Genomic DNA, 16,107 nt, shown 5'->3' on the forward strand with positions numbered 1-16,107 from the left:
TCTTTTTGTTGGTAAGGATTAAGAATCTAAGTTGTTTGAGTATCTAAAAATCCCTTAGCTCCTGACAGAATCCTGGCACTGTGCATCCCAACCTTGTGCAGTCCATCTAGCCCTGTAGAAGACTGGCACAGAYTCCTTTGCAATTAACATATTCTATGCCCTCCTTGGGTAGGAGGGGAATTAGGCAACATTAGAAATCTGTTATCCATGACCCTAGCCATTTTAAAAAGTCATTCTCTCATCAAAGGTGATACTAGGTGTCTTTCTGATGCTCACARCTTCCAGGTAAATAACCCTCATCAGCATCAGGAAGCAATATTAATGCCCCAAGATAACCTGCCAGTACTAAGTTGGCTAGTCACAGTCCTAGCACTCTCATTTGTTCATCTCCAAAGAAAGATGATAGCCTACCTTTGCACCAGTATGACTCCTCATTTCTGGCCTTGAATCCTTTCACAAGCAAACACTTACAAAGTTAAATACATGACCAGAAGCCTGTATTTTCCCAGCATTGTATCTGGGCCACTTTTGACACAAGCTGTCCAAGCCTTCAGCCAGAATCTGATTAATCTCCATCACACAGTCAAGAGGATGAAGAAATTCTGAAGTTTGCRTGCACAAAAATGCCAGCCTAYCACCAGTACCACAGGTACCTCTTCAATTCTGCTTTGTGAATGCAGCATTTGCAGCATTCCCCTGGTCTTCCAAATCAATCCTRTTTCTTTTTTCTTTATGTATCTTGTGTCCAATTCATTGACATTTACTGGTAAATCCTCGAAAGAATGGAATTTCCTGAGTTTCCCTGCACCTTCTTTTATGAGATGTAGCAGACATGCAGTGAGAAGAGAGATGGCAAACCAAAATAACTTCTGGTTTGGTGATGCTAGTGAGATATCACCTGTTCCACAAAGATTAGTTGCAGTTAGGAGTCTCATTTTTATGATGCATGAAGCTCACATCAGTGCAAACAAATCTTGGCACCACACAGAAGCACCACTGAGGCCTGTGTGGGTGCAGATAGCACGGGTTTGGTACCATGTTAGACATGCAGGACAAAAGGGCATGCCATCAGTCAAGTGAAAAAATATGKACAAATATAACAAGTCAAATCTTACTGTGTTGTTTGAGAGCTGGAAAGACTCACGGTAGTAGAAGACCCCACTGCTGTTTTGGAATTGACTGAATTCTTAGCTGATGAATAAGAGCTGTCTTCAGGTAGCTAGGAAAAAAAATATCAAATGGATTAATTAAAGCTGGTATATTTTCTGCTATTAGCAGATCTGCTAGAATCCAGAGCCACTGAGGTATAGATAGACAGACATAGACAGTTACAGATATTGATGCGGTAGYTGGCAGAGCCTCCTCCAGTTCTGTACTAAACCAGTGCCTTCAATTAAAATACTATAATCTCACTTTCTAAATAAACAAAATCCAAAACACCCAAAGCTGATTTGCCCATGGAACCCTGATATCAGAAAGCTCAGACAGCCTGCAGAGAAGAGGTGAATTTTCAAACACAGTCAGCATGAGTTTAACCTTTCACATCATGTCAGTGATACATCAATTCCACTGAAATTCATATGGGAACTTCTTTAAAATCGCAATGGAATAATCAATCGCTTTAAAACAGCACTGTTTTGTTTGGTGTTTGGTTTTGGTTGTTTTGGGTGTTTTTGTTTGTTTGGGTTTTTTTTCTTAACTTGAGGTCCAGTAAAATTATTTTTCTTTTTACCTGAACACATGCTTCTTTCTTAGTCACTAGAGATACTACAGGAATTTCAGGACAGGTCAGGGCTTGTGGGGGCTGTAAAGTGGCAGGTCTAATGACATTCCACAATTGACTTGGTGACAAGGATCCTTGCAAAATACAAAGACAAAATATTTAAACAGATACTTTTTCTTCACATCTAATTCATACCTATATATCCTGCCTCTTTAACTGAAAGTTTCAAAACATTTTTGAGTAACATTTACTATTGTTTACTTGCTACATATKCTGAAAAATTGTAATGGCTTCTAAAATACACAGCTCTTCAGTGAAACCCATGTGTTATCCTAACAGGATAAAAATTATGAAGTGTTATATATATAAACATTCTTATTTATACTTATAAAATATATTTGTATTTATATACTTAAGTATATCTTTATACTTTTATTTAAGTATATCTTTATACTTATATTTACTGCTTTGTTTTGGATCTATCTTCTGGCATTTCAGATTTAATTCTGCATCTACAGATGCCAAGAGGTTTCTTCATTACCTTCTCCAGGAGCAGAGATACTCAGTTAGAAATGAGAAATTTCACTCTGCAAGGTTATATTCAGTCCACACGGGAAATAAGCAGTCAGAGCAAATGCTCAGACTAGAGTTCATAGAACATTTACACTGTCACACAAATAAGTTATGAACTGCATAAAGATACCTAGCCTATCCTTTATCATGGAAAAGAGCTGCTATTTTTATGTCTTCTGATCTCTAAAGAATGTCTTTGTAGAACTACAGAGAATAAATATCACAATGACAGTTACCTTCTCTTGCACTTCTGATGAAGTCGGGATTTCTTTGAAGAAGACCTGAGGTCATGAATATGTTATTCTTCTTTACTACAGAAAAAGAATTCAAAATTGATAAAGGAGTAAACCCAAATTTTAACCATTAATTAATGTTTCTGTAACCCTCCCCTGTTTAGGTAGTATCTGAGCAATATCCCAACAAATTCATCTGAAAAAGATCTCCAAGGTAATTGTGACTGTCTCAGTTTTCACAGTTAGGCAGACTTTGGCACAGAAAGCAYCAGAGGTATTCGGGCTAAGTCAGAGTCTTTTGGATATTAATCAATGTTTTAAATGCAAAATATTTCTACAGCTGTGAAAATTAGGTGTTCCTGTTTGTAGAAGTCATTGAAATGGCAATGCTATCTAATCAAGTTTTAGGCATTTTTAGGATGATTAAATGAAGCCCAAGTACATGGGAATAAATAAATAAACGTACCCTGCCCTGTTCTGCAAAAAAGGCCTTTGTAACTTTACAGAATGATGGCAACGCACTATTGATACTTTCACTGTTTGCATAAAGATATCAAATACCAGTGAGAAAGTGGTGGCAGCCGTGTTGTAGAAGCCTAGCAGGTAAGGGGGACAATGTGCACATCACTGATATCTGTGTATAGTTCTGGAGCCAGCCAAGGACTGCTGTAGTAACACACTGTGAGAAAGTGCAGGATGTGGCTGGAGAAGGGGCGTGAAGAAGTAGGGCAGCGCTTTTCCAGGACTAAAATCCTTGTCCTGGCTCCCATGAAGCCTGTGTGTGTGTCCCAGGATCCTGGCCATCCCATCAGCCRCACCAATGCTGATGCTGGAACCAGGACTGGTGGTCTCTTTTTCTCCCTTTCTTTCTTTCTCTCTTCTCCTCTAATTCTCTTGCTTCTCTTTCACCGCACCCCTTCATTCCAAACCCACCTCTTTATGTTTATTTTAGGAGATCAGGGCAGACTTACACCAATGCCCATGCCCAGTGTGGAGTTTGCCAGTAACACTTTGGAAGCTTTTGCAGAACCTCTGACTTCTGACATTCCTTTTCACCACAACCACCTACAAATCTTGGATTTTCCCTTCTTTCTTTAGGGTGGAATGCCACACAGGTACCACATCGAGTAAAACGGCACYGATACACTGCAATCACCACTTCTTCATTGCAAGAAAAAGTGTGTTTTGCTGCTATTGCAATGCTGTGAACTCTTGACATTAGAGTTAAGAAATCCTTTATGCCAATGTCTGTCAAAAGCTTTCTCTGGTAAGAGACATTGACTAGGATTCAAGACGTTTCCATCATTCCTTTTAGTGCTAGAAGGGAGGATATTCCCTGAGTCCCTGGGTAGGTGGAAAACAGGCTCCTAGGATAGCAAATTCTATTCCTGTAGGAACCATCACCATTAAAATACAGGCAAACGATCATGTAATTACTGCAATTTCATTTTGTTTTTTCAAGTATAATTTGTATCACACTCTGTACATGCCTGTTTTTAAATTATTCAAAGATTCCACCACTGCCCCAGAGGATTCCCCAACACCAAATGTAAAAAACATTGAAATGCCAGTACTCCTCATAAAATGTTCCTTTCTCCCATCTAATATCAGACTTGTCCAACATACTTCAGCTTTGTCTTGAAGAAAAAGSATTTATGCAAACATCTTTATTTTAGCTAGTACTATTTTTCCTGCATAAATGTTTATTTTTAATTACCTGTCTGGGAGGGAGGAAAAGTARGAAGGATGTTAAATGAAGATGATCTCCCTCTTTTCTGTATCAGAGAAGTATCTAAAAGAGTAAGAGACTGAAATTATCACTTGTTTGGAGAATAAAGAAGATCAGCTTTAGGATTAGCCAGTCTGATGTCATGCTTTCATTGACAGTAGAATAAATATCTATTTGCTACCTACCACCCTTCTGAAGCAGACTGTTAGGTTATGTCTGTGTGATGACCCCAGCAGCACATCCTGGCTCAGGCACAYACCCAGTGCCCGCTGCAACAGCTCAGTCCTGGAGAACACCAGGTGGAGAGGGTCCAAACAGAACCACTCAGTGKCCTGTCACTTAAACTGTGTGGGCAATCAAAAGGGCAAACACTCCAGCTTCCTCCAGCACTCTGCTGTATTTTTTAAGATAGGCATGACCCAAATTTTCTACCATAACTGTCCCAGTATAACCTTCAGAGACAACCAAACCTAGCGTAAGTCCTCTTAGGTGCATTCAGATGTGTCACAGGATTATATAAAAAAAATACATTGTACACATATTAATGAGTAGATTCTGAAGTACCKTTCTGGTACCATCCATATATTTAACAAATATTGCAAAAAATAGATCCCTACTTCTGCACACAGTGATTTGTGTGTGTTTCCCAGGGAAGCAATGCACAGTCCTTTACAGCCCTTCCCAGTCAGCTCTTGGCTGGACAGAAGGAGAGGCCCTTCTGGAAACTGCTTTACATTTTCAAGGGGAACACTGATCTCTTCCAGAAGCCAGGGAATATAATTATTTTCCAGCCATCATTCTCTCTTGCCTGTGTGAAAAATTCAGGTAAACTATAGGAGGTATAGACATTTTTCACTGCTTTATGTAATATTATGACGTATGGAAAAAATTATATGTTTTAATTAAAAAGGTATTTATTGGAAATTACCAGCAAGTATCAGTGCTTAAGTTTTCATCATTTGCAGCATGCCTACAAAGCAGAAACATTTCTTAGACAGGAGAATTATTTCTTTTCTTTACCAGAAGAGAATACAGAACTACAACCATTAAAACATGACAGGAGCTAAATAACATACCAGTGTTAGACAGAGAGTCAGATTTCTGGAAAGTCAAAGATGATGATCTTGCACGTTTTCTGGAACAACTAATGAAATCTAGAGAAAAGAAAATATAATGTTATGGAGGGACAGGCTGGCAGGTTGTGTCAGCCAACATCAGAACRTGATGTTACGACACAGAATTAAAACCTGAACACCATAAATTTTAGAACTGACTTATAGAAGAGCTTTAAGGCAGTACCTAAGAGCAGGAGGGCTTTGGAATCTCCATCAAGACGTGTCACAAAGCCCTGRGGAGTCTTCATTATTTCTACCAAGTTCAGGGAATCTGAAGTAAGCACTTGTAATCAGTTCATAGCCCACAGGCTCAGAAAATATTAAGAATGAGGAGCTATATTTTAACATTGCCTAAACAAATACAAAAAGGCAATTGGGAGTTCACAAAACTGGTGAATATGCTTGGTCAATTTTTAGGGCTTCTGGAGTTTGTCTTTCTGGTAAATACGAGAGGTAAGGTGGAAGAACTCTTGAGGTAAGACAGGGATATATATTAGGATAGTGTGGGTGGTTCTACAGCCCACAATTTCACAGTCTCATAACTGGGATTTGCCCCTGCTCATAGAAAATAAGTCCAAACACTGTATCCAYGGGCAACAGGCAGACCTAAGAATAACTCAGTTATATTTTGCTGTTTCAGTGAGGTGGTCATTACCATTTTCAGCTTTGCAAACTGGGTCTTCTGCAGGCCTCTGGAAAAAAAAAAGCACAGAAAGGTCAAGGAAAACAGAACAGTCATTTTCTAGACAGAGACACAAAGTATATGCACATATGCATTAAGCCATGTTTCTATTTTCTATTCTGCCTTGTTCTATTTTGAGACCCTTGATTACAAGTCTTGACTGGGGCTAAAAATCTTACACTGCTACTGGGATAATTGTCTATAGAATCCCTACTGCTCAGAAATTTTTCTCAATAATGACAAGGAAAAAAAAAGCTTTTTACCTTCAAAGAACGGTCCTTCTTTTCAAAAACAAATGTTGGCTGGGCAAGCACTGATTTCTCTGGAAAAGAGATAATTTTTAATAACAATTCTGTAACAGCATTTTTCAATCAAAGCTTTGAAAATAATGTGCAATAACAAACAGGAGTTTATCCTTTTGTTACAAAGGAAGAAAATACAGAAATGCAGTGATGTACAGCACAGTATATTAAAAAAAAAAAACCCAAAACTATAATCCTCAAACCTGAGTGTGCATTTTACCTAACTAGATACCATGGGATTTGTCCTCATATTTTTAATACTTCTTTCAGTTAAAAGAAAAAATGTAATTTTAGCGTTTACTAGAAACATCTGCCATCCTTTAAGAACAACAGTAAACTGCAACTTGGAGTTGCAGAAAAGAGCAAGAATGTGAAACATAAAATATCCCAAAAGGAAGGAAAACAAGGGAATGTGTTACACTTGGCCTTTCAGCTACATTCACACATTCTGCTCTTTAAGCTTCAGGTGGGTGGGTRTGTAGTGTCATTTTAATGTGTGAGTACGATACATAAACATATGRAGCTCTATAAAGCAAATTCCACTCTCAGCACACCTCTGCATCTCTTCTTAGGCATAACTGAAAACCCTTGGGTCTGTGCTCTTTTTTCTATGAAAGGTTTTTCTGCACACATTTGCCTCACATCAGATTTTAGGTTGATTTAGGGGTTCACTGCTTCTGCATCTCATACAACTCCTTCAGGCTATTTACTTTGTTAGGCTTGTGATCTTCACAGCCTGTGCAGCTCTAGGGGACYAACTTCCATTGTCAGTGTGAAAGAAGAGCTGTTTTCACCACTGATTAATGACAYATTTATTATACAAAATAATGGCACAATTAATGACCAAAGAAGCACACATGAATAGATTTTTTTTAAAAGACACCCCATACAGGATTCATCTCATGCTAGCTACTGTAATGTGCAGTAAATAGAAACAATCAGCTTCTGACTATAAAGATATTTTAGCAGTGCACTTCTGAAGATAAATGGAAATCTAAATGCATGTATTTCTCTCCATGGCTGATAAGTACTGAGAACAGACTAAGGTGACTGCTGAGCTATTTGACTGGCCTCTGGCCAGAGAAATCTCACACTTGATGCCTTGTTAGCTGACATTTGACAGAATATTTATCACATGCACAACATTTTTTAACACTCTTTTCTTCTSTTACCTCTTCAACRAAAATGTTCAAGTGAAAATATGTRRATATATATTTTTATCAAGAATTGTGCACCTATCTGTAACCAAACAACTTGAGCTTTGGTATCAATTACTTAAAGTTTTCATAAAGCAAACATCAACCCGTCATGGAGGAGTTCAGATTACTGCACAAAAATGTATTCAACTATCAAGAAAAAAGTAAACATTGTTAAAATAAATGCTTCGTGTATGTAAACAGAGGCAAGCAGCATGAAACTATTACTCAAATCCAGASGTATATAGACACAGGAGTAATGAATATTACAGTTTTGCTGTTGTTAATTTTATATTTACTTGGGCATTATGTGTGTGCAAAGGACAGAATGTAGCAAATTTAGCCAAATGCTTTGCAATGAAGGCTTAGTTGATCCTCAACAGAAAAAGCAGRAAAAAAAGTTCACATTGTTCTGTGGAAAAAAAGATAACTCTCTGTTACTGAGATATGAAAAAAATTCTATAATCTGGTTGCAGCTGGGGGTCAGTGGTGTGGCATGACATGGAGCAATTCCACTTCTATTCACTAGAGGGGAGTGGCACACATAAACAATAGTATTTGACTTAAATATGATTTTTTAAGAGAACAGGCTTTCTTCTCTCCCCTTAAAAACAAACAAACAAACTGGCATTTTTATTGAATGAAGGAAAAATACAAAAAAGTAAAGAGTGACTGTAGAAACCTTTATTTATTATTAATTTAACCTTTATTCTGCTCAGTAATCTTCAAGCTCAAAAGCTTGCAGTATTTTTGAAGGTACATTTTCTACTCCAAAGAACAGAATTAGCAAAGAGCGAATTGTTGTTGAAACTGAATTGACTTACTATCTCTTGACTTATTACTTTTGCTGGAACTAAAAGGCTGTAGGRGGTTTGAAGGAACTAGGAAAACTCAGCACATTTAAACAGCAAGAAGGTTCCAACAATGTGTTAAAACCCAGAAGGTCCTGWAGAAAAAAATCATAACTGGTTGATTGCCAACAGAAGCACATGAAGCTACAGTATGATGGTATCCCTCAAAGATAAATACACATATTTTAATATTGCAGTAAATAAAAAGAATATATCCCCCCTACTGCTCTTGTGCCAAACCTGCCTGTAGATTTAGTCAGAGGTTGCTGAGGCTGCCACAGTTATTTACAGTTTTTACAGTTCTATAATGCTTCTACTCAAATTAAGAAAGCCTTTTTTGTAATTCCTGAAGAGWATWCTCTTCAGGAATAAGCTTATCAGTAAGACTTTCATTCCTCAATCAGGCTGTTCATAACAGGGTTTGTGTGAGCCATACATGTATCCTAACCATAAATTTACATTTACATTTTCAGCTTCTAAGATATTTAGGCAAAAAACATCTGCAGCTGATCCCCAGAGAGACAGACACCCAGAACTTCTCACGGATGTAACACAAAGACACCAAGGAGCTACCACAGTCATGTCCACGTGATAATTTTCACACTGGTCAATCCCTCTGCATTTCTCTCCTTCAGTTTCTGCACTAATTCTGCTGCTGCCAGGGTGGGTGGCTGTGCTGGGTGAAAGAGAAGCACTCCTGCAGCCTCTGCTCCAAGCAGCACTGGGGGCTCCCAGCCGGACAGTGCCGGACCCTGTCCAGGAACAGCCAGGGGCATCCAGAGGAACAGGAACGGCTGGGCTGGAGCCATCCCCCTCATCAGCACCACCAGGACACAGACAGACACGGGCTGGCCACTGCCTCAGTGGCTTGGCACTTGTGGATAAAAGAGGCTGTTGGAAAAGGTACCAGAAAATAAAGCCAAATGAGCTGCCTCTGGCTGCAAAGACTGCAATAATGCACCAGCCTCGGCCAAGAGTCCAGACACAGACCCTGTCTGCCTGACCATGAATAATCATCACAGACTGGGATCTCGTTCCCTTCCCATGGCTCCCCTGAAGCTGTCCAATTAGCAATGTRTTGGCCTAATGCTTGCTTGCATTCAAATATCAAAATAAGCCCTTGCCTGGAAGATGCACTGGAAAAGCCCAATTCCATTTCTGAGCTCTCACCTGCATGGTCTCTTGGCTCCAGCCTCCTGTCCTGCTCAGAAGCACTATCAAATGTGCTCTGACCTGAGCTACCTGACAGAGAAGGCACACAGGTTACAGGATGGAGACGACATTTCCAAAGTTCTGTTTGAAATAGCATTTTTGGAAAAGTTACTGCTGGCTGATGGCTTAGACGTAGTAGCCAGAATAACACACAAGATATAATGGAAAATTGCTTTCACCAGATTTGCTTCTATCACAAAAGTGAGCATTGTCCATGACGTGTAAGGGTCCCTCTGTCTTTGCTGCAATATTTCATTTTCCATTTCCACCTCTGTTGCTTTTTCTAAAGCTGTTGAGGTTTCACAAAAGATATACATTAAAAAGTACGTGGGACAGTGATGGTTTTGAAAATTTTAGAGATGTTATTACTATTGTTTCATCGTTCCCTTAACACAGATAAACAATCCTTAACCTGTGAGGGTTAAGGACACAGTGGAAAGAACAYAAGCCCATATCTGTTTCTAATTTTCAGGCAGTCCTTTGCCTGAAATCATGCCATAAGTGGTGACAGTGCTTTGTCTCTGTTTCTCTCAAAGAGACATAAAAAAGCCCCTTCCAGTCTTTCAGAATGTAAGATAAGAATCGTGTTCTCAGTAAGAGTTTTTTGTTTCCAACATTGAAATAGTGAATTTTTACATTTTCAATTAAAAAAAAAAAATCTGTTGCATCTTCACCATTATCAAACTAGCCGGAAGTCTGAAAATACTTTCATTCATATCCATAGCAAAAAATTCCWCATTTTTACATCTAAAGATGGGCCAGCTGCTGGGCAAGACTGAGCCCACCAGCAACACTGGCAGCACCTCTGAGATAATGGGCTTAAGGTGGGGGAAAAATATTGCACAAGGGCAACTGCAGCTGGTAGAGACAAGGAAGAATGTGACCCCATTGAAGACCCACAGTGGATGAATTAATGGAGTACAAGAGCCTGTGGAAGGGACTCAAGTCTCTGAAGTTGATGGAGGACTGTCTCCTGTGAGAATGACCCTGTTCTGGAGCAGGGGAAGGGTGTGAGGAGTCCTCCCCATGAGGAGGAAGGAGTGGCAGGGACAATGTGTGATGAACTGAACACAAGSCCCCTTCCCCATCCTCCTGTTCTGCTCAGTGAGAGGAGCTAGAGAAAGGAGAGAGTGAAGTTAAAGCTGTGACAAAAGGAGAGGTGAGTAGAAGAGGGTTTTTTAAGGATTCGGGTTTAGTTCTCACTAGCATACTCTAATTTAATTGGTATTGAACAAAATAGATTTCCCCAAGTTTGGTCTGTTTTGCCTGTGATGGTAATTGYTGAGTGTTCTCTCCCTGTCCTTGCCTCAACCTGTGAGCCTTCCGTAATTTTCCCTCCCTGTCCAACTTAGGAAGGGAAGTGAAAGAGCGTTTTTGGTGGGCACCTGGCATCCAGGCAGTGCTAACATACTATAACATTAAATAAACAAACCAAACAAACAAAAAGGAAAAAAAAACACACAAAACAAAAACCAAATAGAAACTCCTTTCTTAATCAGAAATAATTATTCCCAAATAGAATATGATAGTTGAAAATTGTATAATATCCAGATAATATCCCTGAGTTACAAAACCTTGAACTGCATGCAGCTTTCCTTCACCAGATACTAGTAAGCCTTACCAAACACACAAAAACTACATGAAAAATTATAATCAGCTAGTAATTTTATCCTATCAAAYRATAAGGATATGMCATAGAATTATSAAGTTTCTGTGCTCTGATATGTGATASCATATTTTGGTAGCTTTGCACGTTAGTGCTATAATTTGCAAAAATAGAAGCAGAAACACTGCTGTATTTTACTGTCACAGTTTGGATTACTGCCCACAGAACTCAAACCAAAGTTAATCAATAATAATGAATTCTTCCACATAACACTGCCATTTTGCTTGTTTCACTTCCATATTAACTCAATGAGAACATGTAATTTGGGAAGATATTCAGAGGAAAAGTAGATTTAATATAACTGTTGTTGCTATGTCCCCAGAGGTAGTTTTAGATCAGAAAAATACTAAGGGGAAAAAAAAACCCACGAGAAAACGCTTTGATTCTGTCATTGAGGAATATATATTATAATAGTTGTATACAGGTATTACTTGAAAAAAACACTAGGCAAAATTTGTGGTATTTTGTGGCAATATAGATGAAGAAAAAGAAAGCAATGGACCAGCATTTAGGTGGGAGACATGGAAGGAGAAATTTGTATTGATTAAATAACTTTATAAAAGAAATAATTTTCACTATGCTAGGTGATAATCTAGTGGCCTCAAGGAGCACCAGAGTTAAAATATGTAATAATAGAACCAATTTTCATTCAAAATGCTTCAAAAACATAGAAAACTACCTATACTTTAAACAGCAAACTGCAACAGGCAGAAGACAAATACATATAGTGAAAATAAGAATAAATTGACTAAATACTTTGCTCTCTAAGCTTGGACTCATGTTTAAATATTGTTTCTGGCTTTTGATTCAAAAAGACCTCTCTGATAGTAGTTCCAGTGATGGACCATTTTTATCTAAAATGAGGCGGAAAATAACAAAAACCTTCTGGCTAAGAAGAGGGTTTGCCAAACTTGCAGTAGAACCACAGTTTCTGTTTTAAAAATACTAACTGAACTTTGAAACGCAAGATAGAATCAGTTCACAGCCAAGAGAAGGAGCCACAATGCTGCCAGCAAACATCTTGGGTCCCTCAGTGGCCTCACTACATAAACCAGGCTTTCCTCTGCCAAAACGTAAATAAGGCAGGTGACACGAGGCAAAATGGGGATGTCCCAGCACAGCACTTCATCAAGACTTAATAAAAGGCACTRATTTAAAAGACGTACAAGAAAGTGTTTATAAAATTTCCCACTGCTGACACTGAGTAACAGGTGTGTTTCTGGAGGCACTGGGCAGTTGAGCATTCCATGTGAMGGAATTCACACCCACAGCTGCTCAGCACCTTTGAAAAACCAGGTCACWAATTAAAGCTCGAAACATGGACCTGGAAACCTTCTTTCAGATTCTCATTTATTACTCTTCATGCTTTTGATTGCTGCTTATGAAGCATATTCAATACTTTCTAAGACAACTGTCTTAAAAAATAAGATCAGTTTTAATGCCAAGATGAGGGATTTTCCAAGCAAACTTACAGTTGTTTTTGGTTTTTTGATTTTTTTTGCTAAGACATTGAAATGCAAGATCAATTTGTTCATTTGCATCTATATCTATTTTATGTACATCATGGTTTTTACTTAATCTCTAAACATTCAAAACAAAATGAAAATAAAATAGGGTCGTAAATCAAATGAAGTTTTAATCTGGTCAAATCTCCAATGCCAATCAAACAATTTTTCCGTGCACAAAGATACCAGAGATGTGTGTTACTATATAGCAACATACTGGCTCCTTAGTCACAATTCCAGACTTGAATGATAATGGAWTTTTTTCTTTTTGGAACACTTTTCTGAATGTCAGTGAATCAGTAAACTTGCAACAATTTCTCATGGATCCTGATTTTCCAAATATGTTCAATAGAAATAGTTCTGTATAGYTGGTCCAAAACCATGCTTAAGCATTTTACAAGGAAAAAGTATTTTCAATATTGTTAAAATCAAGTAATTCAAACATATTGAGATTAATTTTTGATGAAGTTTTTCATTATTTGTGAAAAAAAAAAAAAACCAACCAAAAAAACAAACCAACAACCCACCCATTTTTGTGAATCTTTTTTCTAGAGAACTKAAACATGCTTAAACAGACATTTGACCACTGGCTGCACTTGCTGCAGAAGTGGTTATAATTCAGTGGCCCACTAAGAGACTCCTGGACGCAGAATTGTGTGCTGTATAAACACCCTGCACTGAACATCAAGTGCACATCACTTACCTTATGTTCAGACAGCATCCTATAAATGCAGTTTGGGGAACCAATAAATAACTTCACACCTCCCTGTTTGAATCAGCAGAGAGTCATCATCAAAGAAGGGAGTTTCTGTTTCATTGTACTCAGAAAGAAGAAAGTTCATCTAATTGACTATTGTGWAACAAAACTTCTGAAGGAATTTTTCCTAGGACAGTTTTACTGCATTGTTGGGACTCCAATATTACACACTCTTTGTTATACAAATAGTTCATAACCCACATAACTCATTTTCCTGTCATCAGTGACACCAGTTATGAGAGCAAGGATTCTCTGTGTGGGCACAGTCCTGCATAATCAGACTCTTAACATTTTAAGACATCTTCACCCTCTCTTAAGTCACTTTTCTCAGTATTACAGATTCTAAACACAGATAGGGAACAGGATGGAAAGGGTTCTTCTATCAAAAAAAATTCCTTGTAATACTCCCAGCTCCCACTGTGGTTCACAGCATGCCATGTGAGGTATGAGATTTAAAATTCAACACACTTCGCTTCAGCCATGGAAACTCAGCTGGCAGCCTGTGCAAGTGTTTATAAATACAGCATATGTCACACTCACCTCTGCAGAGCACAGACCTCATCTTTATATGGACAAAACATAAACATGCATTAAGTAGCAATAAAAATCACYCTTTTTCAGCAATACTGTAACAAAATTTCTGCAAGAAATGAAACTCAGTTGGTTTTATTTCAAACATCAAAGTGAAGAAAATATTTTTGGGACTCTCATCACTGGAGTGTTGTTTTAGTAGTGATACAATGCCAGAAGTAACTGTGTCACTAGACTRGTGGGACTGTGCCAGAAAGTGTAACCAAAAATTATTTTAGAAACGCTGAAACTTCTGATATCTCAGTGTTCATAATTTTTAACCTATTGCAGAAGCCTGTAAAATACCCAATGCAAGGGCAATACAACTCACAGGCATAAAAAGTTGTACCCTTTTCAAGACATCATAGCAACTTTAAATTTCATAAATCCCTGCAAGGTAGCACAGAAGTGACACTCAGGGGGTTTGTGCAGAAACGGAAATATAAAGGTAATAAGGTCATGATCCAAGAACACTCACACATCCTTTAATTTCAGTAAGTAAACTGGACTGTGTGCTCAATACTAAGCACAAACTGAAAGGCTGGTCAATTAGCCCAAGTGCTCYAAAATATATCAGTCATAACACCAGGCCTAGATGTGCACATTTTCTCTTGGTAATTTGGGTTCATTCATCAATCTGTGTGGTAAAAAGGTTGGTGGCATCATCTGCAAAAGGTCCTTAATATTAKCACTTGTTTCGCTATGCATCCTCAYCAGTTTTTAATGGTACAKTGAAATAGSTTTTAATTCATGTCTCTCCTTACTATCTCAATAAGSGATTTTGCTGTCTACCTTTGTCATCGGRCATCTGTCACAGGAATTAGAGCAGGACAGTTTTGCTCTCAAGGTGCAGGGCACGTCAGGGCATGGATGTCCGGGAAAACGAACGCTGCTTCCAGGAATGCAAGMGCTATTCCCACCCCCTGCCAGGCCCAACACTTAGGACAGCTGCAGAAAGCTCAAATGACAGGGGAGTTAACGCTGTCAGAAACACAGAGAGACCACATACACACATCTGGTAGTGTCTTTTCCTCAAGTAAAATACAAATTGGAGATTTCCGACAGATGACCAGTAAAAACAATGCAATAAAAAGCACAGCCAGCCAAGCTCTTTTTTTTTGCATAATGCACAACTCTGTTACCAACCAGGCACGTTCTTTGTGTTTATCCCATTCCCCCAAAAAAAATCCCGGAGGAACACAAGAGACATGCAAAAGATATTAGCAAGCAAAACCTACCTGTAAAGCATTCCTCCTTGGGGTCTAACATGCTGCCACGGCAGCCGCGGCAGGGCCGGGGGATGGGCTGTTCCTGCAGGTRAGCAGCTTGGTGCAGAGCCCAGGGACCACCGGGCCAGTCTCTTCTTTGGAGGAGGTCGGGCACCTTCGCACCCTGCCGCGATCTGACCGAGAAATCACAGCCAGCACGGGAGCACCGCCTGCCTGCACATAAAACATTCCCTTCGCGAGCGGGAATTGGCTCGTTCCTCCTTATGAGCTCAGCATAAGCACTTTTTTACATATATATATAACCGCAATACATGTACTCGTGTCTGYGCTATAAGCCACAGCGGCTGTGCAAACCTTCCACCCTCGATGGCACCCGGCGAGTTCGCGATGCGAGCGCTCCGCTCCTGCAGCGCTCCCGGAGCCAGCGAGGGATGGAGCGGCGGCGGCGGCCGGCGGGGACAGCTCGGGGACGGGGCCCGGGGCCGGCTCCTCGCMCGCGGGGCGGGCCATGGGAGGGGACATGTAAAACCGGCCACAGGAACGTGGGGAGGCACGGAGGGCGGGCTGGGGAGCGCGGCTTCCCGGGGGCCGGGTCACGGGTGGGTTCCCGCTGGGTGCTGTTTGAGTACTGTGCCTGTTATGGGGAGGTTTTTCTGGCTTGTTGTTTTAAAAAATAAGATGAAATGTYAAACAAGGCGGCCGACCAGTGTGATTACTCCCAGGCTGACGTGAACCGAGTACAGTGTCAGCAAAAATAGGTGTTG

The 16,107-nt window shown here is 39.5% G+C and overlaps 1 protein-coding gene across 1 annotated transcript in view; it reads right to left on the reverse strand.

The window, feature by feature from the left end:
• The window catches only part of RANBP3L (RAN binding protein 3 like), a 32,283-nt gene extending 16,430 nt beyond the window's left edge, over positions 1 to 15,853 (reverse strand). Inside the window, exons 1-9 of the mRNA XM_057364648.1 lie at positions 15,717 to 15,853; positions 15,353 to 15,624; positions 6,319 to 6,377; positions 6,029 to 6,065; positions 5,335 to 5,412; positions 4,247 to 4,321; positions 2,533 to 2,607; positions 1,733 to 1,857; positions 1,116 to 1,219 (exon numbers count right to left, since the gene is read on the reverse strand). Of these exons, the coding sequence (XP_057220631.1) occupies positions 1,116 to 1,219; positions 1,733 to 1,857; positions 2,533 to 2,607; positions 4,247 to 4,321; positions 5,335 to 5,412; positions 6,029 to 6,065; positions 6,319 to 6,377; positions 15,353 to 15,624; positions 15,717 to 15,853 (962 nt within the window). The remainder of the gene's footprint in view (positions 1 to 1,115; positions 1,220 to 1,732; positions 1,858 to 2,532; positions 2,608 to 4,246; positions 4,322 to 5,334; positions 5,413 to 6,028; positions 6,066 to 6,318; positions 6,378 to 15,352; positions 15,625 to 15,716) is intronic.
• Between the last annotated feature and the right edge of the window lie 254 nt (positions 15,854 to 16,107).

Source organism: Malurus melanocephalus, unplaced genomic scaffold, assembly GCF_030028575.1.
Source record: "Malurus melanocephalus ecotype Western Australia unplaced genomic scaffold, MMel_1.1 scaffold_41, whole genome shotgun sequence".
Lineage (NCBI taxonomy): Eukaryota > Metazoa > Chordata > Aves > Passeriformes > Maluridae > Malurus > Malurus melanocephalus.